At 51.8% G+C, this 23,130-nt stretch overlaps 1 protein-coding gene across 5 annotated transcripts; it reads right to left on the reverse strand.

Annotated features, from left to right (window-relative positions):
- Positions 1 to 2,052: 2,052 nt before the first annotated feature.
- PLD3 (phospholipase D family member 3) lies at positions 2,053 to 23,005 on the reverse strand. 5 transcript variants are annotated; one of them, XM_061597851.1, is made up of 12 exons: positions 22,558 to 23,005; positions 16,805 to 16,873; positions 16,051 to 16,114; positions 13,156 to 13,310; positions 12,472 to 12,655; positions 10,694 to 10,814; positions 9,182 to 9,309; positions 8,144 to 8,344; positions 7,443 to 7,582; positions 6,434 to 6,599; positions 5,263 to 5,362; positions 2,053 to 4,146 (listed from the first exon to the last, which is right to left on the reverse strand). In XM_061597851.1, the coding sequence occupies exons 1-12, from the start codon at positions 22,791 to 22,793 to the stop codon at positions 3,947 to 3,949; spliced, it is 1,764 nt and encodes a 587-aa protein (XP_061453835.1). In that variant the 5' UTR covers positions 22,794 to 23,005; the 3' UTR covers positions 2,053 to 3,946. The 5 variants fall into 5 exon arrangements, with proteins under 5 accessions (XP_061453835.1, XP_061453836.1, XP_061453838.1 ...); XM_061597852.1 differs by lacking the exon at positions 22,558 to 23,005 and adding an exon at positions 22,363 to 22,505; XM_061597854.1 differs by lacking the exon at positions 16,805 to 16,873 and having other exon boundaries at positions 16,051 to 16,116; positions 22,558 to 22,641.
- Between the last annotated feature and the right edge of the window lie 125 nt (positions 23,006 to 23,130).

Below are 23,130 nucleotides of genomic sequence, written 5' to 3' on the forward strand. Positions count from 1 at the left end.
ACAGATAAAAGAATGGCTCTGCTCTGCTGCCGCTTGGAGGCAGTAGAGTATGCTGAATGCCAGTTGCTGGAAAGGGGGGCGGGGGGGAGACTGCTGTTGCACTTGGATCCTGCTTGCAGGTTTCTAACTCGGGCATCTGGTTGGCCACTGTGAGAACAGGATGCTGAAAGAGATACCCTGGCCTGGTCCAGCTACAGGCATCTCCTGTTGCTCTGCAGGCAGAGGGTACCCCTTCAGCTGCTTGACCTCAGTGGGGGCCATACCCCATCTAGCCTGGCCCACTCCTCTCCCTTTAGGCCCAGTGCAGCATGTCTCCCCCGCAAGCCCTGCCTCCCCAGGCCAGGAGTAACCTGATTGGCAGCATGACTAGGTGCCACCCCCTCCCTTCACCCCGAGGCTCATCTACAGGAAGTGGGTTCTTTCTAACAGATGTATGAAAGTTCACGGGGGGGGGGGGCTTCACTGCTGCTTTATCTGGGAATCGGCCTCCTTGACCTTAACAGAGTGCCCTGACACACCACGGGCTGCGCTGTCTACCACCCCACCTTAGGACTATCTGTCTGCGTGCAAGCTGCCCCTGAGAGATGCAAATGCAACAAAGTCAAAACACACTGGAAGTGTTGCAGACTGACCAGAGGCAAAGCCAGTCAAGAGCTCTTCCGGAGAGCTTGTGGAAAGGATTGTCCGGTAGGCCCCCACCCCCATTTCATGGCGTTGAGGAGTCCCACTGCCCACAATTGCCTTAGCAATAGACAAGAAAACACCAAAATGGGAGGTGTAGGGCAAGGTGCACGCTGTTTCCATCAGTAAGGCTGCCCAGTAGGGCGAAGGGGGCTCTGCCCCACCATCTTCAGCCTGCAGGGGGCTGCTGCAAATAACATGTTTCCGATAGGCGGCTGGTAAAACTTCCTCTGAAGAGAGAAATTTGTTAAAGCCATCACTTGAATGCCAAGGCATGCATGTGCAAATAATAGTGGAGGCAACAGGCGAGAACCATTGATGCCTGGTTTCTACCAACCTCAAACTATGAGCCTTTCCACACTCACAGTTTATAGTTGCTGGGTTTCTCTGGCATGCTGCCACATGACTTAGTTATTAGTATTCTGGAATAATGTAATAAAAAACCCAATTTTGTCAGTATTGCCAAAATAATTTTTTGTGTGAAAGATCCGGAATAGATCCTCAATATTTTCATTTCTGAGGCATGTGTAGAAGCATCACCTCTGTTTCTATACGGAAGGGGTGGGGGTTGCTGTTTTGTGCCTCTGACCTGTGAGAGCTTTACATGCTTAGTTCTGAGGACAGAAAATATATATCTATAAAACCATTAAAGGGCTATCCCCACATGCATGCTCATAACGCCAACACTGACTAGCTGATGGAATGCAAAGATGTGTGAGAGGATTACTCCATACAGCCACGGACCTTTTCTTAATTTGGCCACAACCCACCATTAGTATGGAAAGGAAAATCCCGCAATCGCTTTCCAACAACAAAGGTGAAATCAATTACAAACTCACTCTTAAAAAGTTGGGCCAAACAGCAACTATACCACTATAAATGGTAAGTGCGGAAAGGCCTCTTGGGGCAAGAGACAGAACCAGAGGGCCACTCCTGCTCTGCTGGCTCATTTCCTTCATACAAGCCACAGAAGTGGAAAACTTGCCTAGAAAGCAGTTAGTGGTCCCATGTCAGTTGCCATTCAGAAATCCTCTGAACCACAGAGTGCTGCTTCTCCTTGAAACCCTTGGCAGAGGAGGGCCCAGGGCCTTTGCATTACAGGGGCAGCTCAGCTGCTCCAAAAGGACAGCCACGTAATGGGTGGATTACTATGTCTTTTGAATAACTGGTCAGACATGGGCCAGCAGGAGGTCTGAGCCTACAAAAGGGACTCCAATAAATTAGGGAGTTCTGCTCCAGCTTGCTCTACGCCAGAGGTGTATTTGCAAGTGAGAAACTCCAACACATGCATGCAGCCTTGGCCTCATCCACATGCTCCTCGGAGCCTTTTCCATCCCAAAGCTGTTTCTGCAGCAATCGCAAGACCATAGCTGAATGGAAAACAATGCTTTATTTTGCCAAAGGTCTGTACTGAAAGCAGTAAAAATCCACAACAAGGGCAGCGCCCTACATATAAATGGCAGCTGCTACCCCCAGAAGGCTCCTCTGAGGAACAGATTAGATAACCCTGAGTCATGTCAAATCCCACCCCCCAGACACACACTTGTGTCCGACTCTGCCATAAGTGAGCTGAACAGGGGCAGAAAAATGGCCTTGCAATCGCACCTAAAGGGCACAGGTAAACATGACTGGTGGGCAGACACTGCAGCTTAGTTTTGGTTCCCCATCTCTTGTCAGCAAGAATGAATGTTCCTCTTGGGAGGAAACTAGTGTTTTTTGAGAACGTGCAGACTAGGCTGATGCTTGAAGGCTCTCTGTGAATTGCCGCATCACTCCCCAAGCCTGTATTTGGACACTGGAAGCCAGAGAGGGTGGGCAAAGGCATACATGGTCTTACGGTATATGCTGGCATTTGAGGCTTGAGAGGGCTTACAACAGCTCACCTCTCTTGAAGCTTCATTTTTGACATGGGATTACTTGCACCTAGATTTCCAGCACAGCAGGGGTCCGATCTCCCCATTGTCCACAGTGGAAGCAAGCCTTCTGCACAGTTCACCGCTTTGGGAGGCAGCAGGAAAGGTGGAAGGAGAGTCAGCTGATGGCCCCCTCTCCCTGCCATACTGAGAAGCGGCAGCCATCATCCTATAGTCCCCTGCCCTGGGTGTAAAGGAAGGCAGCACGTCTTTGTCAGAAGGGCACTGGACCCAGCTCCTTCTCTTCAAGGAGGCAGGAGGCATTACTCCACACTTCCTTTGATGTTCTTTCCGCTGGGCTGGATTAAACTGCCACCACTCTTCCAAGTGGTAACTGAATGGCACACAGCTAGTCCCTGGTCAAGGGCAGACTCCACCCCAAAACAAGAACATGCAGTGGTGATTCCGGCAGCAACAGCAGCTGGCCCATTGCCAGAGGTGCGAATGCCCCCCCCCTCAAAGGTGTCCCTGGCAGAGACGTTTCCAGGGGAAACATTTTGTGCAAGACAACAGAGGAAGCAGCCTTATTGTGAGTCAGACTAATTGGCTCATCTAAGTCAGTATCGCCTACACTGACAGGCAGCAGCTCTCCAGGGTTTCAAACAGGAGGGGTTGCATCCAATGCTGGTGCTACTCAGTTGGGGCCATTGTTTTCAATGAGTCTACTCTAAAACTTAATTGTATGCAAGCCCTGCCCTGAGATGCCAGGATAGGACCCGCGACCTTCTGTGTGCAAACACGATGCTCTGAGTTAAGGGCTACCTGCATCAGGCCTAATTCAGCCATCTCTCATGCAGTTATCTGCACTTTTGTTTAAAACATTGAAGACTCAAGTAAGGGGAGGGGACGAGAGTCCCTCTTCAGGATCCTTCTAGCCAGGACACTTTTCCTAATTTTTTGACCTACATACCCTTTCCTAACAGCTACACCCACACTACTTCTACCCTCGCACCAATTTTTTGCTTCCAGTCATGCTTTCCCCCCCAATATGTACACAAGATCTTTTGGACTTTGAATGCATCAAAGCTCCTTTGCAAGGATTGTTGCATATTTGCCAACCAGTGGCAAAGCTGGCTCTTCCCCTCACTCCCACCCATCTCCACCCCACCATCCCTAGTCAGGCTGAAGTGTTTCTTGATTTTGGACAGGAACAGAATCCAGAAAGTTTTGCAGGGGAAGGCTCTCTTCTCTTATCCCAAAACGTTGCCCCAGGAGGACTTTGGCACCACCTAGTTCATTCCATGTAAGAGCAGGGACCCTGCAAGGTGCCCCAGGGCAAGCGGCTGACTGCATGAGTCAGACCGACAACTATCAGGATCAAATCAGAACAGGGAGGAAGGGGTTGCCTTTGGCTAATAGGTGTCACAGAGCTCCTCCCACTGGCCCAGTAGGCTCAATCCCTGGCTGTATCTTGAGTCCCAGTCCCGCTCAAACACAGCCTGAAGCTGCTCCCGGACAGTCGGCTGGTTCCCAGCCTCCACGTGGCTGTGATTCACCACCAGCGCAGACCCTGCAGTGTGAAGAAAGTAGTCTCCAGACCAGTTGGACGTTCCTGTTGGGAAGGGAAGGAAACACAAACGGTAAGGGCCCTGCGTGTGCTGTAGCACAGCTCTGAGGGACTGGGACTGAGATGAATGTCCTCTCAAGGTAAGAGGAGGACTGTTAAAGTGGTCAACCCAGTTTCTTTTGTTAACTAAACAGCACCCTTATTGTGCTACGCTGGGGAGAATACTTTGGCACAGAAACTACATACCCCAAAACACTTCTGGAAGGCAAGAGCCAGTATGGCGGAAGAGGGCATGCCATGCCCCCCCTTCACTCTGGCAGAAGCGAGGGAAAGAAACGAACGAACGAACACCACAGACTGATGGTGCAGTGGCCAACATGCTAGAGTGGAGCACTGTGTTGGGGCTCTGCAAGTTAACAGCATTTGGGGGGACTGGCTCTGTCTGCCTAGAAATCTGATGGGAAGCAGCAAACTGTGGAGATAAGCCATGTTCAGCATTCCCACCTTTGTCCAATCTGTGTGTATATAAATGAAGTTGTGCATCACAACAGCTCCACGAGGCAACAGTGACCTCATTCCAAGGGAAACGCAGCCTGGCACTGCTCAGAGAACTGGGACATGAGTAACAATGCCAATGCCAACAAGATGTGGGCAGAAGGCTATAGGCAGAAGCCATATGACAAGGCCCTGACTGGCTAGCAAGAATTTGGCCAGCCATTCACACCTGGATTCAGAGCCTGAGCAGCCTAAACCCAGCCCAAGTGCCTGGAAGATTCAGCACTGGCAGAGTTGGCTTCCGTCTCCCCTCTGCCATTCCCCGTGTCCCCGCTGTTGCCCCCTGGACCAATGCTGTGTCCTGCTTCTGAGTGTTGCCTACATTCAAGGCCAAGTGCAGGGCCACATTCTGGAAGGAGCTGACCTCAGTCAGGCCCTCTCAACTGAGCTCCCCACCCTCCCTCCCAGCATACAGCTTTCCCTCTGAGAGGCCTGCTGGTCATTCCTCAGGGCATCCGCTGCCCTCCTCCTGGGCTACTTCTCTCACGTCACTTTTGACAGAAAGAAACCCCCCACTAGCCTAGGCCAGCTCTTTGGCTGAACTAGCCTCACCCTGAAGACTCTCCGATTGCTGGACCCCCCCTTCCCCACCTACCCACTACTCACCAATATAAGCCACCTTGTCTGTCACCATGAATTTGCTGTGGTTGACTCTGGCATAGGGGATCTTGGCCTGTGTCTCATTTGCTGGAACCACAAAGAGCCTCTGGCAAAGGAGAGAAAAAGAAGTGAAAAATCAAAAAGAGGAGGAGGAGGAGGGGGTTGCAGAAGAGATCACTGGGGTGGGGGTGCTTGTTGTTGTTATGTGCCTTCAAGTCGATTTTGACTTATGGCGACCCTATGAATTGGCGACCTCCAATAGCATCTGTCGTAAACCACCCTGTTCAGATCTTGTAAGTTCAGGCCTGTGGCTTCCTTTACGGAATCAAGCCATCTCTTGTTTGGCCTTCCTCTTTTCCTACTCGCTGCTGTTTTTCCAAGCATTATTGTCTTTTCTAGTGAGTCATGTCTTCTAATTATGTGCCCAAAGTATGATAACCTCAGTTTCATCATTTTAGCTTCTAGTGATAGTTCTGGCTTAATTTGTTCTAACGCCCAATTATTTGTCTTTTTTGCGGTCCATGGTATCTGCAAAGCTCTTCTCCAACACCACATGTCAAATGAGTTTATTTTTCTCTTGTCCACTTTTTTCGCTATCCAACTTTCCTGACCCTACGAGGGACTCACGCATAGGATGAACAGCATTCACTCCCGTTGCTGAGGACAAGGCAAGAGCTGTGGGCTCAGGACGACTGAGGCACCTTCATCTCTGCCGGAGGGGAAAGGCCGTAGCTCCCGGGTGGAGCAGCTGCCTTACAGGCAGAAGGCCCTAGGTTCAGCCTCAGCAGCATCCCCAAGGTAGGGCTGGGTGGGGCTCCTGCCTGAACCCTGCAGCGCTGCTACCAGCCAATACTGGCAGTCCTGAGGTAGACAGACCAGGGCCTGACTCTGGTTAAGGCGGCTTCCCAAGTTCAAGGGCCAGTCCCTTTCCTCAGAGGTCCAAAAGAAGGTTGAGCCGGCAGCCGTCAAACAACGAAGCTGCAGTTACCAGCATCAGGAACAAGGGAAGGGTCAGATGAGAAGGCCCCGTGGAGCCTCTCCCAGCTCTCATTCCCACGACTGGATACGCCTCGTCTGTGCTGGTTTGAATAATGGGTTGTTGGCTGGCACTTCATCTCCACTCCAGAGACTGATCTTATAGGGGCAAGACTGGGAGCCCAGTCGAGAAGGCCCTCACCACTTCCACGCTGTAGTGGGTGTGGTTGTCCTGCAGGGCAGCCAAGGACCGCAGGAACGGGAACATGATTGGCTTAGAGTGTCTCCAGCAGCTGACGAGGAGGCGGATGAGGACTCTCCTCTCATAGGCCGCCTTCCGCAGGTGGTCATCAATCACCGGCCAGAACCTGGGTGGGGACAAGCAAGAACTCGGGTCATATCCTGCACTGTCACCTCTGACACAGTGCATCTTCTTCTGTCCAGCGCCCTTCAACAGGGATGGCGCCAGCTGAACATTGCGGAACGGTTTGGGCCAAAATGGTCATTCAAGGGCAGATGAAACTGGACAGCTCTTGGGCCAGTCCCACCCAGCCAACTGTATGAGAGAGGGGAGAGTGGCCGGATGCCTGGTGAATTTGCATGTCCCCATCTTTTCCTCCCCTGCAGGGTGGAGATGATCTGGACCCCATGTGCTCAGCAGCCGTGTGTGGACTGGCCACAGCATCAAGGGATTCACCTTGCCGCCCCACTGCACCCGTGGGGAGCTTTGTGCCATGGAGAAGCATAACTGAGTGTGTGTGTGTGTGTCTCAACAAGGGACTCAGCAGAGCAACACTTTACTGTTGTGATGCTACTGTGTCTCACTGTGTCAGCTGCTTGAAAGCAGCAAGTGGCCAACTGACAGCTATTAGCCCATTTATTAATTTTATTTATATCCCGCTGTTCCTCCCAGTAGACAGAACTGCATTTATAGTGGCAGTATATGCCAGTTTACAGATCCTGAGGACAAGCAACAGGGAATGCACATCCTCTTTCACGCCCTGCTTGCAAGCTTCCCAAAAGAATCCAACTGTCCTCTGTTGGAAACAGAATGCTGGGCCAGCATCAACTCTCATGTCCTCCTTTTGCTGTCTGTGTTATTGTAGGAGAGAACATGATGGTGATGGTCAGAATGCTGAATATGCAGCACACAGGGAGGGAGGGAGGGACGGAGGGAGGGAGGGAGGTCACACACTTCAGCAGACATTTACCTCTTGGGGTGAGAGAACTCCATGGTGGGCAAATAGCTCATCACTGCAATGTAGACAAACTCCTCAGCTTCATCAATGATGCTCACCAGGGACTGGAGGTCCTCCGTCCGCCCAGTGGCACACAGCGCAGGGGGAGCGCTCTGGAGACAGGTGCAGAGGGAAAAGACCCATGAAAGAAGGAGGGCCCCAACTGGTCAGGCATGCCATCAATCTGAGGCATTGGTCAATGGTTTGGGAAGGGTGGGGGTTGATTGCATGGGAGATTTCTGGAGGCATTTTTTGACGCATCCTCTTTACCCGGCAAGCACAAGCCTGTTCATCCCCCGCCCACATTCATGTACTCAAAAACACCAGGCTGCATCGCTCCAAGGTGGGGTGGTTCCCAGAGAAACAACAGTTGGGGGGTAAAATGAAGAGACTTTTGTTCGCACAACAGCTAGAGAGCACACCAGGGCCTGTGCTGGGTGTCACCCTGCTCAAAGGACTCCACTCCCTGAGCCAGAACCATATTTCTCTGGCATTCCCACTAGGGATATCTTAGCAGAAATGAACCCTTGAAGAGTGGGTGGGGGGAGGGTGGCAAACTGTTTTTTTTATTCAGTGGGACTGTTTCGCCTGACAGCATTTGGCCACCAAAAACTCCACAAGAGACGGTCACTAGTTTTGACCAGAGTGCCTGACTGCTCTGCCTGCCAACTCACCGAAAGGTACACACCGGCATCTGTGTCGTTCAGCTTCAGCTCCAGAGGTGTCTCCTTGTTATACGTGGTGGAGTAATTGGCTGGCCAGGGAGATGGGATGGTGGCATCGGGCAGCCCCAGAGCCCAGTATGCCTCAAACATTTTCCCCAAATCCTGCGCCAGGCAGCTGCAGTTGTACACAGCCACACCTAGCTCCTTCACCTGCAGTCAGAAAAGAGAGAATGAGAAGCTGCTCCTTCCATGCAGAATGGAATTAATGCATCATCTCGCATGCACACGCACACACAGCTGCAGTGCAGAATCCAGGAAGAGCACCCAGACCCCTGCAATCGGCCTAAGAGGACAACAGGCCACATCTACTTAGAGCAGTCTTCACCAAGCCACATTCCCTCTAGACAGTTTGGGCTAGAGCTCCCATCAACCCCAGCCAGCGCAGCTGTAGGATGCGAGGAGTGATAGTACCACGGTCATCCTGGCTGGGGTTGATGGCAGCTGTAGTCCAAAATGTCTGGAGGGCACCAAGTCGGCAAAGGCAAACTAGAAAACACTGATATAGTGCCCTTTGTCATACTAGACATCGGAATGGTTCACAACAGCAAAAACACAAAACAAATATGTCAGAACAGACACCAGCAGGTCATAAGATACTAAAAAACTTACAAAAAGCAGCAACTTTTTAAAACACACACACACAAATGAGTGCCTGGGTGAATAAAACTGTTTTTGCTGATGCCCGAAGGACCACAATGTTGGCACCTGGTGGGCCTCCCTGGGGGAAGATGTGTCAGGACTGGGGAGTCTCAGCCAAAAGAGCCCTCACTTCAGATGCGGGAGATGGATGATGAAGGACTCTGGCTGATGATCTCGAAAATTATCAGGCCGCATGCAGCCGCTTCGTTGCTGCCCTTAAAGGTAAGAATGCTGCCCAGCTCCTGCGGCCCAAGATAGGCACCCCCATTCGCTAGGCCTGGGCACAGGGTGGGTTCCAACACAGCCTGGCACTTGATGTCACAGGCCCCTTCAGGAAGGATACATCACCTGGGTGAGGGCGCGCCAGTCCATGTTTGCACTCCCAAGGTAAATGTGCTTCTGGTCCACAATCCAGAATTTAGTGTGCAGAACTCCACCAGTTAGCCTGGGCAGGTTAACTTTGCGAATCTGTGCACCTGGACAGGTTTGGAAAGAAGACTGTTTTAGTTCTAAGCACATTTTACAAAAAGGTGTTGGTTCCATAGCCATAGGGCCACTGCAAAAAAGGCCTCGTCCCTTGTACCTGAATGACTGACGGACCTCCCTTCCTGGTGGGCACATCTGCAGGACTCTGTGCAGAACCCTAATCCATAGCAAGTCCATATAGGCACAAGTAGTCCTTTAAGCAACTTGGTCCCAAACTGTTAAAGGCTGTTTCCAACACCCTGAACTGGACCTGGAAGCGTATTGGCAGCTGTTGCAGAGGTGGTGTGATATGGTCTGAGCATTTAGCCCCTGTCAACACCAAAGCTGCTACATTCTGCACCAGCGAAGCTTCTTAGCAGTCTTCAAAATGAGCACCACATAAAGCACGTTGCTGTATTCCAGCCTGGATCACTACAGTGAGACCCGCTTCATATAAAGGTAACCTTCCTCACCTAAATGTTGCTCCTCAGCAAATGGCAATACAGAGGCTTACTGTCGCTAAAGCAGAAGAGTGCATAGAGCTATCACAGCTAGTTACCATCAAAGGCCTCTCTGCCGCCATAGGCCCCAAGAAATCATCAAATCCCCTTTCAAGCCACTGCCACTACCACATCTCACAGTGCAAGATTCCACAAGTTCATTACACAGCCACCTCAAGCATCCAAAGGTCTCCGGCTCCCCCGAAAGGCTCCGCCTTTTCTCCCTTGCTGTCCCGAATCCTTGGAACTGCCCCCCAGAACACCTCCAGGGTGCCATTGCCTTTTCTTCCTTCAACCCCTCCCTCGAAGGGCATTTTTTGCAATGCCTCTGACTCAGTTCCCATGCCCTGCTCTCACTGAAACAGCTCTAACTGCAACCAACACAACTGCTGATGGCTTCCCTGCTTATCCCCTCTGCTGCCTCAACTTCTCTCCCCTTCCTTTGGAACACAGAGGAAGCCACTGATACAGCCTCACCCCCAAGTCCAGCCCAACCCTTTGATGTTTCCCACATGTCTCATTTTAGATTGTAAACTCCTCAGGACAAGGACCTGCTTCTAGGACTCGGACTTGTGAAGCTCTTCACGTGTAGGTCCTGAATCTCCAACCACTTTTACTGGATGACCCCACATTCTAGCATTACGAGGGAGGGCGAAAAGCCTCCTCCTATCCACGTTACACACCTCTTACCATCTTGCCCCTTCCTTGTATGCCTTTTTTCTAAACTACAGAGTCTCTGACATTGTCACCTTTCGTCATGGGGGGCAAGGCTGCTGTATCATTGTTTTGAATGCCCTTTTTTGCACCCCTGCTTGAGGCAAGAGGGGCCTGTCGCGTCCTGGGTTGGCTTTCTGGAATCAAGCGTTGCTGCAAATGGCCACCTGCTCTCACTCACCGCTCTCCTCCAGCGCCTGGAGGTCATGGCAGGGCATTCGAGAGGTAGGGGGATTGACGGCAATCCGCAAGGCAATGCCTCTGCTGGGCACCTTCGCCAACTCTGCCAGGATTTCTTCCCCCTGATTGTAAAGGGAGGATACAGTGAGTGGGCAAGATCTGAGCCAGGCACAAGAGGCACCTTCCCCTCGCGTGGCTTCCTGGGCAGCCCATGGAAGGCCCAGATCTCATTTCAAATTGTTTGGGATAAGCCTTCTGTATCCAGGGAACATCTTGAAAGTGCAGGTCATCCAGCAACAAGGGGAATTTGGTGACTGAACTCTTCAGAAACGTGCACTGCATCCAGCCAGAGATGAAACACTCTTTGTTTGCAACTGTTTGGAGGCCCCAGTGCAGTTAATGCAGCCCAGAATTGGGCATCACAGCCCTCAAGTTGGGCATGTTGGCTGGTGCATGGAGGTGGAGAGGGGTATCCGTTTTGTCTAGTTTCTGAGAAGAGAAACAGCCTGCTGGGAGGAAGGGTGGGATATAAATCAAATAACAAATAAATAAATAATCAGCCAAATCCCTAACAAGTGAAACACACATTGGGTGTAAGACTCATAGAACAGAAACATAGGAAGGTGCCCTCTTTGGAGTTATGCCTTACGTCATTGCCCCACCTAGCTGAGTGTAGTCCTCACCAGCCTTCCTCAACCTTTGGGCCCTCAGTTGTTGCTGGACTACGACTCCCATCAACCCCTGCAGCCAGCATGGCCAATGGTCAGGAATGATGGGAATTGTAGTCCAGCAAAGGTTAAGGAAGGCTCGTCTACACTGACCAGCAGGGGCTCTCTGGGGTTTCAGGCAGGGGCCTCTCTCGGCCCCAGCTGGAAATGCCAGAGCCGGAACCTGGCACCTTCTGCATACAGAGCAGATGCTCTGACCATCCCTTCCCCAAAAATATAATTTACAACATTATTTTTCTATTTGTTGTGTTCAGTCCAATAAAATTCAATACATTTGCACCAACGTGAGCTGCACCCCCAGCTCATCACATCACTAGACTGCGGCTGCATCTGCCCAGAGGCAAGACGTCTTGGGAAGCTCTGCAATTTAGGGCTTCTTGCAGCATATCGCAACCGTCACACTGCGTTTGGATTTTATCAAATGATTTGCTGCTCCAACCGCTATAACCAAAAAGCAAGCAAACGGATGTTCCGCTTTCCCTCCAAGGGACCTTTGATGGCCTCCGAGGATGAAGGAGGCTCCACATCCAGGCAATTAGACGCCTGTTTGCAAGCAGGTTTGGCAGATCCTGCCAGGCGCTTAGCAGGGGGCAACTAATCCAAGCATGTCTTTGCTGCTGCCCATCTTGGCCCAGCCAGTCGCCAGCCTCCTTTCCCACCCCTATATGTCCACTCCAGCCTTACTTACACATGAGCAGAAACCTTTCAGCTTCACACCAAGAAAAGAGCTGCCGTAGGAAGGGGGCCCACTAGACTCACTGATTAGAAAGGAGAGTGGGGGTAGGCAACAAATCCCCAGATTATTCCCAGGGCAGAAATTCTCAGCTGGAGCAAGGCGGAACAACCAACAGCCTCAGAAAAGGAACCCAGGAAAGAGCTTGCGCCAAGTTAGACCCTTGGTCCATCTAGCCCAGTACTGTTCACACTGACTGGCAGAGGCCCCCCAGGTTTCAGTCAGGGCATCCTTCCCAGTTCTAACCGGAGATGCCAGCGGAGGCTGAACCTGGGACCTTCTACTGCTCCTTTTCTTGAGAGCGCTCTGCCCATTCACCTGGCTGGCTGAGGGATCCTGGGTGTGGGTGTCTTCATTTCTCAGGCTCCAATAGAAAGATGCAATGTCCACAGTGCTCTCTGCATCCCCCAGAAGCGTCATCCAGGCCTCAAAAATGGAAGGGTTGGCGGTGCTGTTGTCATCATACGTCAGCCCCTCAGGGATGCTCTCCACCAACACGCTCCTGAGGAGAGAAACAGCTGCGTTCGGACGTGTTGAAGGCCAAGACATTCCTCACCCACCCACTGTTTCAGAGGAGAAGCACGGCAAGTCTCTCTAGCCTGCAAACCTGGAACTATGAAGGCATGAGTGTTTCTGCCAGGAGGGCTGAAGGTAGAAGCTTGAAGCAGCAGTGGCCAACAGCCCAAGGATCTGGTTGTGGTCAGAGACAGTTCAGCTGAATCCCAATTTCCTGCATCCCCAAGCCCCCTTCTTCGGTCAGTTTAGGCATAACAGCCTAGACACACTCTTTAAGCAGTAGCACAATCTCATGCACTTTCGCTCCAATAGAAATCTCGCCAAGTTAAAAGGTATTTACTCTTTAAGTTACACTCTCAGTGGAGAAGTGGCTTCTGCAATCATGACAGCACATTTATACAGAGCCACAGCATGCTGGGGCTCCCGGAGCACGGAACTGCCACATCCACGTGCCAGAGAGAGTCTGGCTGCAGGTGGAGCCCTCACCTGCAGGGGTCGTTGCATGTGTTGCTCAGGTATGGGACAGGAGCCATCTTCCCTGCAGAGGCTGAGCCGCGGAAGGGGAGGATGAGTGTGTGGAACAGGAGGGCAGTCACCAGCATCGCTGACAAGATAGCAACCACTAGGGTGCAGCGGAAGTCCTGGGTGGGGTGGAGAGAGAAGAAGGGCGGGGAGATGGAGAGACGGCCAGCTGCCTATCTTGTCTTAAACCCACAGTTCAGCAGCTTGACCTCAGGAGCAGAGGACCATGGAGCTGTACAGCTGTGCAGGCAACTCACAGCCATGTGGCCAGCCTTTTCCTCTGAGTCAAGAGGGCTCCATCTCACCCTAGAAAACCCCGAGAAGGTGACCAGCTCCCCTGCGGCCCTATTCAGAGCCAAACAAACTTTAGAACACTCTTGGTGGCAGCGGCAGCAGGGGAGTGTTGTTAAATTATTTTTATTTTCATTATATACAACGCGTTGCAGGAGACTGGCTGAGTATTTAAAGAACTTTGGTCACACAAGACAATGAGCCCACAAAATCCCTTCTAAGTTTTATAACTGAAAAGGAAACTATAACCAAGATCCCTTCTCCTGGCAACATCTAGACCTGGTGGTGGAGTAAGAAGGAAATCCACTTCTTCTTCCACCCACAACACACCAACAAGGCCACCCGCCCAGCAATGCAGTGGAACCAGCTCCACCCTGGCCCTGCTAGATCCTTCCCTTGCTCTGAGACTCAGAGCAATTAAACCAGTGCCACTTGAGCTCTAAATGGGGAAATCCAGGGTTGTCCAATGCCAGTTCCCAATGCTTGAATTTCTATCTCATGCCAAGACCACCATGGTCAAAGGACCTCTCTGCTGTCTACAGGGCATGAAACCCAAAAGTATTTTCACAAATACTCCTTTTGAGACATTATGTGGGGATGTTTTCAGTGCAGGACAAAAGTGTAGGAGACCAAACTGCAAACTCAGTGCACATCCTACATTTTAATTAGGAAACACAGGAAGCGTAGAAGCCCATTAAAGTATTTCTTGTGGAAAAAAGGCACAAGATAGATTTCAAGTTATAAGGTGGTTTTAAGGTACAGATTTTCAGAATCCTCTTCATTTTTTTTTAAAGGTAGTTGCTGCAAGCTCTTTGCAATCCCTTTTTGTTTTAACCACCCTGAACATTTTAATACCAGCAGCAACCTTGGCCACCTCACTACTCGCCCCTAACCCAAGGTCATTTACTACAAGTTAAAAAGCACAGGTCCCAGTACTGATCTTCTGTGCAGGCTGTGGAGGTGACGGACAGGTGTCTGGAGGCAGCAATGGGCTGGATGGAGGCCAATAAACTGAGGCTGAATCCTGATAAGACGGAAGTGCTGCGGGTGGGTGGTTTCCGTGTCTGGGAATTAGGCGTTTGACCTGTTGAGGGAGGATTACACTCCCCCTGAAGGACAGGTGTGTGTTCTGGGAGTACGCCTGGATTCCAACCTGTCACTAGAGCCTCAAGTGGCTTCTGTGACTAGAAGTGCTTATGCCCAGCTTCAGCTGATTTGCCAGCTATGGCCATTCCTGGACCAGGATAGCCTGGCCTCAGTTGCCCATGTTCTGGTGAGTTCCTGTCTGGACTGTTGCAATGTGCTACAAGTGGGGCTCCCCTTGAAGATGATCTGGAGGATGCAGACAGTGCAGAATGCAGCTGCTAAGCTGGTAAGTGGGGCAGCCTGATGGGACTGTGTGCCACCAGTCCTGAAAGTGCTGCACTGGCTGACAGTGAGGTACCGAGCCCAGTTCAAGATGTTAGAACTAACCTATAAAGTGCTAAATGTACTAGCCTATAAAGCCCTATGTGTCTACAAGAGTACCTTCCCCAGGATCAACCATCTCAGACCCTACGATCAGCAGGCGAGGCCTTGTTGGTGGGACTGCCAACGACAAGGCCTTTTCCGTTGTGGCTCCCGTTTGTAGAATGTCCTCTCCAGTAAGGTGCATCTGTCTCCATCACTATTAACTTTCAGGAGGAATTTGAAAACATTCCTGTTTACCCAGACATCTGATGGCTGAAGAGGACTGTTCCTGCCAACCTGAAGATCACTTATGAAATAATGTTTTTAGCTGTGTTTCAGAATGTACAAAAAGTACAGCTGAGGGGATAAACTTTGCATGTGTGTGTTGAGGAAAGGGTTCAACACACTAAGCCCCACCCTTTGTATAGGTAATGGCCTCATTCTGACATGCAGTGTCACTGCTGTCACAGCTGACTCGATCCTGCCGAAAAACAAAGAAACCAAAAGAACTGCTGCAAGCAAGACTGAGACTGCGCTGGGACCATCAGGGGCAAATTTTTCCACCTGCCTTGTCTCCTCAACCTGCTCTTTCTGACACCTTCCTGGGGACTGGCCTTTCCCAGCAAGATGAATGGGATTGATTTTTATTTGTCGCTGTTTTTGCTTTTTTGAAATGTTAAGATTTTGTTGTCTTGAATTTTTGTAAATTGTACTGTTCATTTCTGACTAGTATTTTATATTTTTTGTGAGGTGCCTTGGGGGCCTTTTTGGCCAAAAGGCAGCATAGACATAATCCATAACACAACGTATCACAACATAACGTAACAATGTTTTTAATTGTAATTGTGATTTGGAATGTTTTTAGCTGATTTTAATATGTTTTTCTTCTTTTCGTCAAATGGTTTCTTTATGTTTGGCACCCATGATTCCTTTGGAAAAAAGGGCAGAATATAAATTCAATTAATAACAACAACAAGAATAAATATCCCCAGTGGGAGAACTGTCCATTTATTCCTACTCTCCACTTCCTGTTCTTCAACCAGTCTTGGTGAGGGACTATATCCTAGCTCAGCCTCAGCAGTACCTGAAGGGGGGGAGGAAGAGGAGGAGGGAACTAACCTTCTGCGGAGCCAAGCTGGGGGGCTCAGCCAGTGGTGCCTCTTCGGGGCTGTGCAGAATCTTCAGCTGCAAGGAAGGAGAAAGGAATGAGCAGAGAAATGAAAGGACCTGGAAGTGCAACCAGCAGAAGAGGCTCACATATCATAAGCAACACTCGCCTGGCCACGTGAGCACAGATGTGGTTATGAATGGCCCTAATACAACCCTTTCAAGGATAACAAGCCCCACACTGGCACCTGATGCCCAAAGTCCAAGCTGTTCCCCCTTTCCTGCTTACTTACATGGGGCACAACTCCACAGGGAAGTTTGCCTTGTTGAGATGAATGGGGACTGTGCAAAAGCACTTTCGGCTCCCACTGATTTCAGTGTGGTTGACACAAGAGGACCCCTCCCGTGGGCTGTGTCCCTTGTGAGAGAGGGGAAGCCGTCCGGACTTTCTGCCTTATTTCCTCTACTTATTTTATTATTACATTTATGTCCCACCCTTCCTCCCCAAGAAGCCCAGGGTGGCATCATTATGCTGCAGGTGCACACCAAGCTGCCTTAGACCATTGGTCCATCAGACCATTGGTCCATCTAGCTTACTACTGCCTACACTGACTGGCAGTGGCTTTCAGGCAGGAGTCTCTCCCAGCCCTACCTGGGGAAGCCACGGACTGAACCTGAGACCTTGTGCGTGCAGAGCAGATGCTTTGCCTCTGAACTATGGCAGATCCAGCCTTGGAATATACCCAGTTTATGCAACCAAGTATTTAGCTGCTGGTACATTACACGTGGTTTCATTTGCTTCAAGGTGTTGAGGCTGGAAGAGCCTCCAAAGGACCTGTGAAGGATACAAGGAGGAAAGCGTGGTGTCATCACTTAGGGGGTTCAAGGCGACATCTCCCTGGTTGCCAGCTGAATCCACAAGTGGCCAAAAGAAAATGCACACAAGGCAAGCAAGAGCATCCATGGGTTAAGCGAGAGATCGTGCCCCAGCATCCTCTGCAAGACTGCAAGGGACCCCGCCATGGTGCTGTGCATCCAGAGACAGGAGCAAGTTTGTTAACTGGACAAAGCGTCAGTCTGGAAATCACCTTCTCTGAGATTTACACTTAAAAACAATCACTTGTTATTTTTTGCAGATTATAGAGGATGCCAAGAGGGCTGTTTTTCTTGGAGATTCCCCTTTCTTCTCCCCACATTCCTGCCAGCAGAGACAATGGAACCACAGATCAAGAGAGCGCTTGTCTGAAAGCTTTAAGGCCAGCAGGGGCTGCCAAGCTGTGTGTGTTTGGTCCCCCCCCCTTTTACAAAACACACCTCAGTCTAGTCTAGAGGGAGGCAGATTTACAGCTTGAGCCTGTGAAAGGCTTCCAAGGACGCTCCTTCATTGAGGGTCCTGAAGTTTGGCAGCCATCCTTCAGGGGTGCTGGGGCCACAGTGAACGTGCTTGGACCAGAATTCTAACTGGCTGGTTCACTTCCCACGCTGCAGTTCAGATACTTCCTCCTACCAACAACAGTTCCTCCCCAATTTGAACTATCTCGGATTTCAGTGCAAATATCAGTTCAGCAATAAGGTTCACACACACTTGCCAGCAGTCTGAGCAAATATCTGAGCATCGATCCTTCATCTGTACAATGGGAATAACAGTCGCCTATAGGCTTAGGGCTGAGGGTGGCAGGGGACGGGAACGTGGTGCTGGAGATGGAGAAGTTTACTGCAAACTAAACAGTGCTCAGGAGGAGAAACAGAGCTCCTCATCAGTAGCACAAAAAGGATGGCAGGAAAACTGCATTACCTCATATCGGCAAAGCCTAAAGCTCTCATTTAGTTTTTTCCATGGCAAAGCAACTGCAACATTAAGGCAGCAGAAACAAAGGTGAGGTCTGGGCGTCTCCTGGAACAGAAGGGATGCAAGGAGGACCAAAGGATGGCAGCAGAAGGCGGCAACCTGTACCAACAGGGGTTCCACACAGCGTGTAGGAAATCTCCTTTGTATGAAGAGGCCCCAAAACAATCTTTGCCAACCTGGTGCCCTCCAGACGTTTTGAACCACAACTCCCATCAACCCCAGCCAGGGCACCCCTAAAAGCCTTGGCCACACCAGTTCCCAACAGGAGGGAGAGGCAGGCGGAGCTCAAGTGGTTGCAGGGAAGACAGACTTCAGCCGGGTGACTTCAGCCCCTGCAGTCATTAAGGAGCAGCAATTCTTCCAAACTGCAAGGCCAGCAGCTGGAATAAACGAGTGAGTTTCCTCCTTTGCTGGGAGTTAAGGCAACCAGTCATATGATGCCCTCACACGTGCCTGGAGACTCTCCCGTGCCCTCACTTAACAATCCTGCACTTTTCAGACACCCCAGACAGCAAAATCCCACAAAACAGAAAAAGGAAAGGAGGAGCAGGATGTGGGGGTGCCCTTTACCTGTTTCTCACAGCCTCTCCACTTTTTTTGGCCCAGGGTTTTTTGGGGGGGGGTTGTTCCTTTTCTGTATATTCTTGCCCCTCTGCTCTTCCTGACCCCTGCACGTGCAACACCCTGGCCTCCTTTGGGAGGAAGGGTGGCAGAGAAATTTCATAAACAGACAGACAAACCCTTGCTTTATTAAAGGAGGAGTCCAAGGTGCTCTTGCTATGCCGAAAACTCCCCAATTCATACCTGCTTCACCTCAATATTTCCCCAAAAGGCAGGTCACAAATAGCCTCATTTTAAAAAAAAAGATTAATGAGACCCTGAATGAGAAGAAGCAGCTGTGCCTTGGGTACCATGTTGGCTCTCAGAATTAATCGACCAGGAGCCAGTTTGCAATGTCTGGGCTCAATGCTGGAACCCATGAAGTAACACAACAGAAGAGAGAGAAAGTCTCCATGTTTGCAGGCTGCATCCTCCTCTCCAGTGGGCATCCTTGCGACCCACAGATGGAGGGTCTCATGCCACAATGTTAGAATTTCAGCCAGACCAAGAATGGGCCTGAATCTTGCCACATACATTTTATGCTCAGACGCAGTATTTCAGATAGAAAGACAGGCTATGGTTTTATTATAAACCACCAAGAGATAATTATTATTGCACCATATATAAATAACTATAGTTAGTAATAAAGGCATGTTGTCCTAACCAAAAGCAACCTGTTAGCATCTCTGTCAAGGAGCAATTTACAAGCTGGAGTTTCTGCATCACTGACAAACAGCTGAAAACAATTCACACAAACACAGGACAGGAAACTAGCCAGGCTAGAAATTCTGAGGTACCCAGACATATAACCCTGGGGCAGCAAATCTCTCTCCCTGCCCAGGAGTTGATGCTGTCTCCAGAGAATGTGATCATGGTCCCTAAAAGTTTGAAATCCACCTTCCAAACCCAGTGCTTACTCAGAGGCAGAAATGCAAGACGGCAATGCCCACATGGGAGCTTTTCCCATGCAGCCCATGCCTGTTTCCCTACAGGGCACTCCCAAGGAGAGACACGGGCACAACGCCAAGGGCAGAACCTCCAGGAACTGTCCTCACCCAACTAGTACCCCCTTCCTTGCCAGAGCTGATCCAAAGCAATTGCCCTGCCAAATGTCTTGCCCAGGCCAGCTTGTTTCCAAAGGGAGAGATAAGAAGATCTCCAAACTGGTATGGATAACTGGTATGCTGCCCTGACCACTGTGGAACTCATTTTGAAGGGCAAAAGCCTCCAAGGCAGGCTCAGAGTTAAAAAGCAGGCTGGGTTCATGGCAGCAAAGGCCAACCAGATGGGATGGGATGGGATGAGGCTCCTTGGCCTGGGCCAGTTTAACCCATGAGAGCCCACTGCCCTCCAAGAGCTGCCCATGGAAGCCAGGAGGATTCCTGACTGCCAGCAACCTCTCCAGCTCCTGCCTAAGTTAGGAAGAGAACCCAGGAGTTCCGACGCTCCCCGGATCTATGCCCCCCCCCGTTCCCAACTAAGTAGACGAGGATGTGGCAAGGCCCAGCCTGAGCATCCCACACACACACCTCTTGTGCATCCTTACCCGCTATGTGGCAACCAGGGCTGTGGAGTCGGGAGCAATTTTGGGTGGAGTCGGTAGAAATGTACCGACTCCGACTCCTTCATAAATGGCAAATGTATATTAACTAGTAATAACAAATTTACTGTAGTAAAATGGTGGCACAAGGCATTTCATCACCACCATGTGAATCCAGACCTTGGAAAAGTTACTTTTTTGATCTACAACTCCCACGAGCCCAATCCCTGGGGCTGATGGGAGTTGTAGTTTAAAAAAGTAACTTTTCCAAGCTCTGGATTCACGTGGTGGTGATGATGAAATGCCTTGTGCCACCATTTTACTACAGTAAATTTGTTATTACTAGTTAATATACATTTGCCATTTATGAAGGAGTCGGACAGTAGAAAAAGTAGAAAGAGGAGTCGGAGTCGAAGGTCTGGCGTACCGACTCCACAGCCCTGGTGGCAACTCAGCTGTGGGCCAGCTGTTCTGGAGGGAAAGGATGCCAGTGTGGCACAGAGACCTCTCCCCTGGCTGCTGCTCAGCGTCATAGCCAGAGCTGGACCGGCAGATCCTCCTTCCCTCCTCTCCTAATGCTGAACCCGGGAGTCTTCTCCGTCAGCATTCGCTTTGCCCATCCCACCAGCCTTCATGTCCACCTCTGGTGCACAGCCCCTCCCCACAAGGCTGATTTCTGTCCCCCCCCATAAATATTCCTGCCCACCCTGCGTGGCCCCAGGCTAGAGAAGGTGCCAGTCACCTCCTCCTTGGGCCCTTGCAAATGTGAGGCTAGTATCTAAGGGCTGCCGCTATTGAGCCAGACATCTGGCGGGCCCGTGGGCACAGACGGCTGCCTTATAATGGGGTGGGGCAAGCGGCCCTCCAGGCTTCTGTACCCGGCCCTTGGGACTCTCCTCTGCCCACAACCATTGCTGGCGCTGCTGCACATCCTCTTCGGTGTTTTCTGCCTGGCCTGAATGCATCCCTGAGCTAGGATCAGAACAGAGAGGAGTGAGAGTCCATGCTTAGAAACTGGTACGAAGTTTGAATCCCTTGCTCTGCGCAGTTTTGCCTCTGACCCCAACCTGTGGCTGAAGAAGCTTCCTCACCCCTACCTTAGATTTGCACACTGAGCCTAGTATTGTATACTCTGGCTGGCAGCAGCTCTCAGGCAGAACCTGCACCCTTTTTATCTGGAGATGCCAGGAACTGAACCAGGGTCTTGTGTGCGCAAAGCAGGGCTCTACCACTGAGCTAAGGCCTTTTCTCTAAAATGCTGATGCTGACATCTTAAAAACTAACTCACAGAAAGAATTAACAGGAATCAGCGAGGCGATTTGGGGGAGGGCCATCACTCCATGGCAGAGCACCTGTCTTGAATGCAGGAGGTCCAGGTTTGACCCCCAATGGCATCTCCAGGTACAGTTAGGAATATCCCCTCTTTGAATGAGAGTGCTGCCAGTCAGTGTAGACAACATTAAGCTAGATAGGGCAATTTAGTATAAGGCAGTTTCTTCTTTGCACTTTGTGGGACTAACCTGTCAGTTTCCACAATAGGACTGAGGAGGAGGCCCATAGCTGGGTGACACACAGAGCTCATGCCTTACCCACGAAAGGTCTAAAGCCATCTCCACTGAGAGGATCCTCGGAGAAGGGGAAGCCCTTAGCCTAGAGAGAGAGTCTCATAGCGGCAGCTGACCTGGCACCCTCCGGATGTCGTTGGACTGCAGCTCCCATCGTCCCTGGCCATTGTCCCTGCTGGCTGCTAGAGTCCCGCAACGTCAGCAGGGCACCAGGACGACTACCCCGGGCAGCTCGGCGGCAGGCAGCTTTATATGCGGGCCACCAGCCAAGCCAGAGCGGCTGCCTGCCAGCGCAAGAGCCAGAGGACAAGGCAGGCACTCCGCGGGCGCCCGGCGTACCACGCAGTGAGGGAAGAGCCTGGGCTTGCCGCCTGCTCCAGGGCGACGCCTGCTCGGGAATCAGGGTCGGCGGGAATCAGGGTCGGCAGAAGGAAGGGCCGGCGGCGCCCGCCCCTCCCGTGCCCAGGTCAACCCCAGAGGCAGCGCTGGTGCTGAAGGCCCCGAGGACGCCCGCGGGCTCTCGCGCCCTCAGGCACCGCAGGGTTCCCGAGGGCCGGCGGGAGAAAGGCGAGGCGCAAGGCGAGGGGCGACGCTTTCAGAATTCAAATGGGGAAAGAAAGAAAGAAAGAAACGGCGCACAGGCCCCCGCTCAGCAAGGCCAGCCCCGGCCCCAAGTCAGCCCCCTGGCGAGGCTGCAGCGGGTTCCCCTCTCCGACGCAGCGAGGCGAAGCCCCTTCGGCAACAGGAGCGGAGCCGGACAGGCCACTCACCCTAGCCCATCCGTGAAGGACGTCACGCCCGCGACTCGCGCTCCCTAATCCGCGTGAAGCTGGCGCTTCGACTGCACGCGAAGACGCTGAAGGGGGCCCGATGCAGGGCAACTGAAGCTGTGGCCACGACTTGGAGCATGCGAGGCGAAGGGGAGCGCGAACGAGCCCCGCCAGAGAAGGGGAGTCCCGCCTTACCTCGGCCTGGGGGAGAAGCGGTGGCCAAAGCAGGCACAGCTGTCGTGGCGGCGGCGGCTTCCTTCGGGCAGGCACAAACAGAAACGCCAGTCGGGGCGGGGACGGCAGCCGGTGATCCTGCCCAGAGGCGGGGCCCCTCTGCGGGGCAGACTTCTCGGTAACGAGCGCAGGACTCGCACCCCAGAAGAACCTGCTTTGGGAGGCTGAAGCGCCGCCCCCGGTGTGCTTCTGAACATAGGCAGAGCTCCTCTCCACTCGCTAATCGCAGCCCAGCGGGGCTCCACCGCACGAGGGCCGCCCTCCCCCCACAGCGCCTTCCTCCTTATCAGCCGACGCGTGTCTAGCCCCCTCCCCTTCGGAGCTCCTCTCGGCCGCCCTTCCCGGCGGTCAATTTCTCAACCAAGAGAGCCCGGGGCTGGGAGCACAGCGTCGGCGAAGAACAGGTTAAGGCCGAGGTATTTGCTCCGCCCATACCCGCTGGCCCCGCCCCTTGGAAGAAACCAAGTCCCTTCTGTACCCCGCGCCTGTTCCCTTTGGGAGATGGGAATGCAAACGCTTCTTGTTCCGAGCGCC

Source organism: Rhineura floridana, chromosome 15 (assembly GCF_030035675.1).
Source record: "Rhineura floridana isolate rRhiFlo1 chromosome 15, rRhiFlo1.hap2, whole genome shotgun sequence".
In the NCBI taxonomy this organism is placed as follows: domain Eukaryota; kingdom Metazoa; phylum Chordata; class Lepidosauria; order Squamata; family Rhineuridae; genus Rhineura; species Rhineura floridana.

Excerpts from the sequence above, each read along its gene's own strand:
- PLD3 (XM_061597851.1), bottom strand. The coding sequence starts at position 22,793 with ATGTTCAGAAGCACACCGGGGGCGGCGCTTCAGCCTCCCAAAGCAGGT. Across the intron at positions 8,345-9,181 it reads ACTGGCGCGCCCTCACCCAG|GTGAAGGAGCTAGGTGTGGC; the intron begins GTGATGTATCCT and ends TTCTGACTGCAG. Across the intron at positions 5,363-6,433 it reads CCCACTACAGCGTGGAAGTG|AGGCTCTTTGTGGTTCCAGC; the intron begins GTGAGGGCCTTC and ends CTCCTTTGCCAG.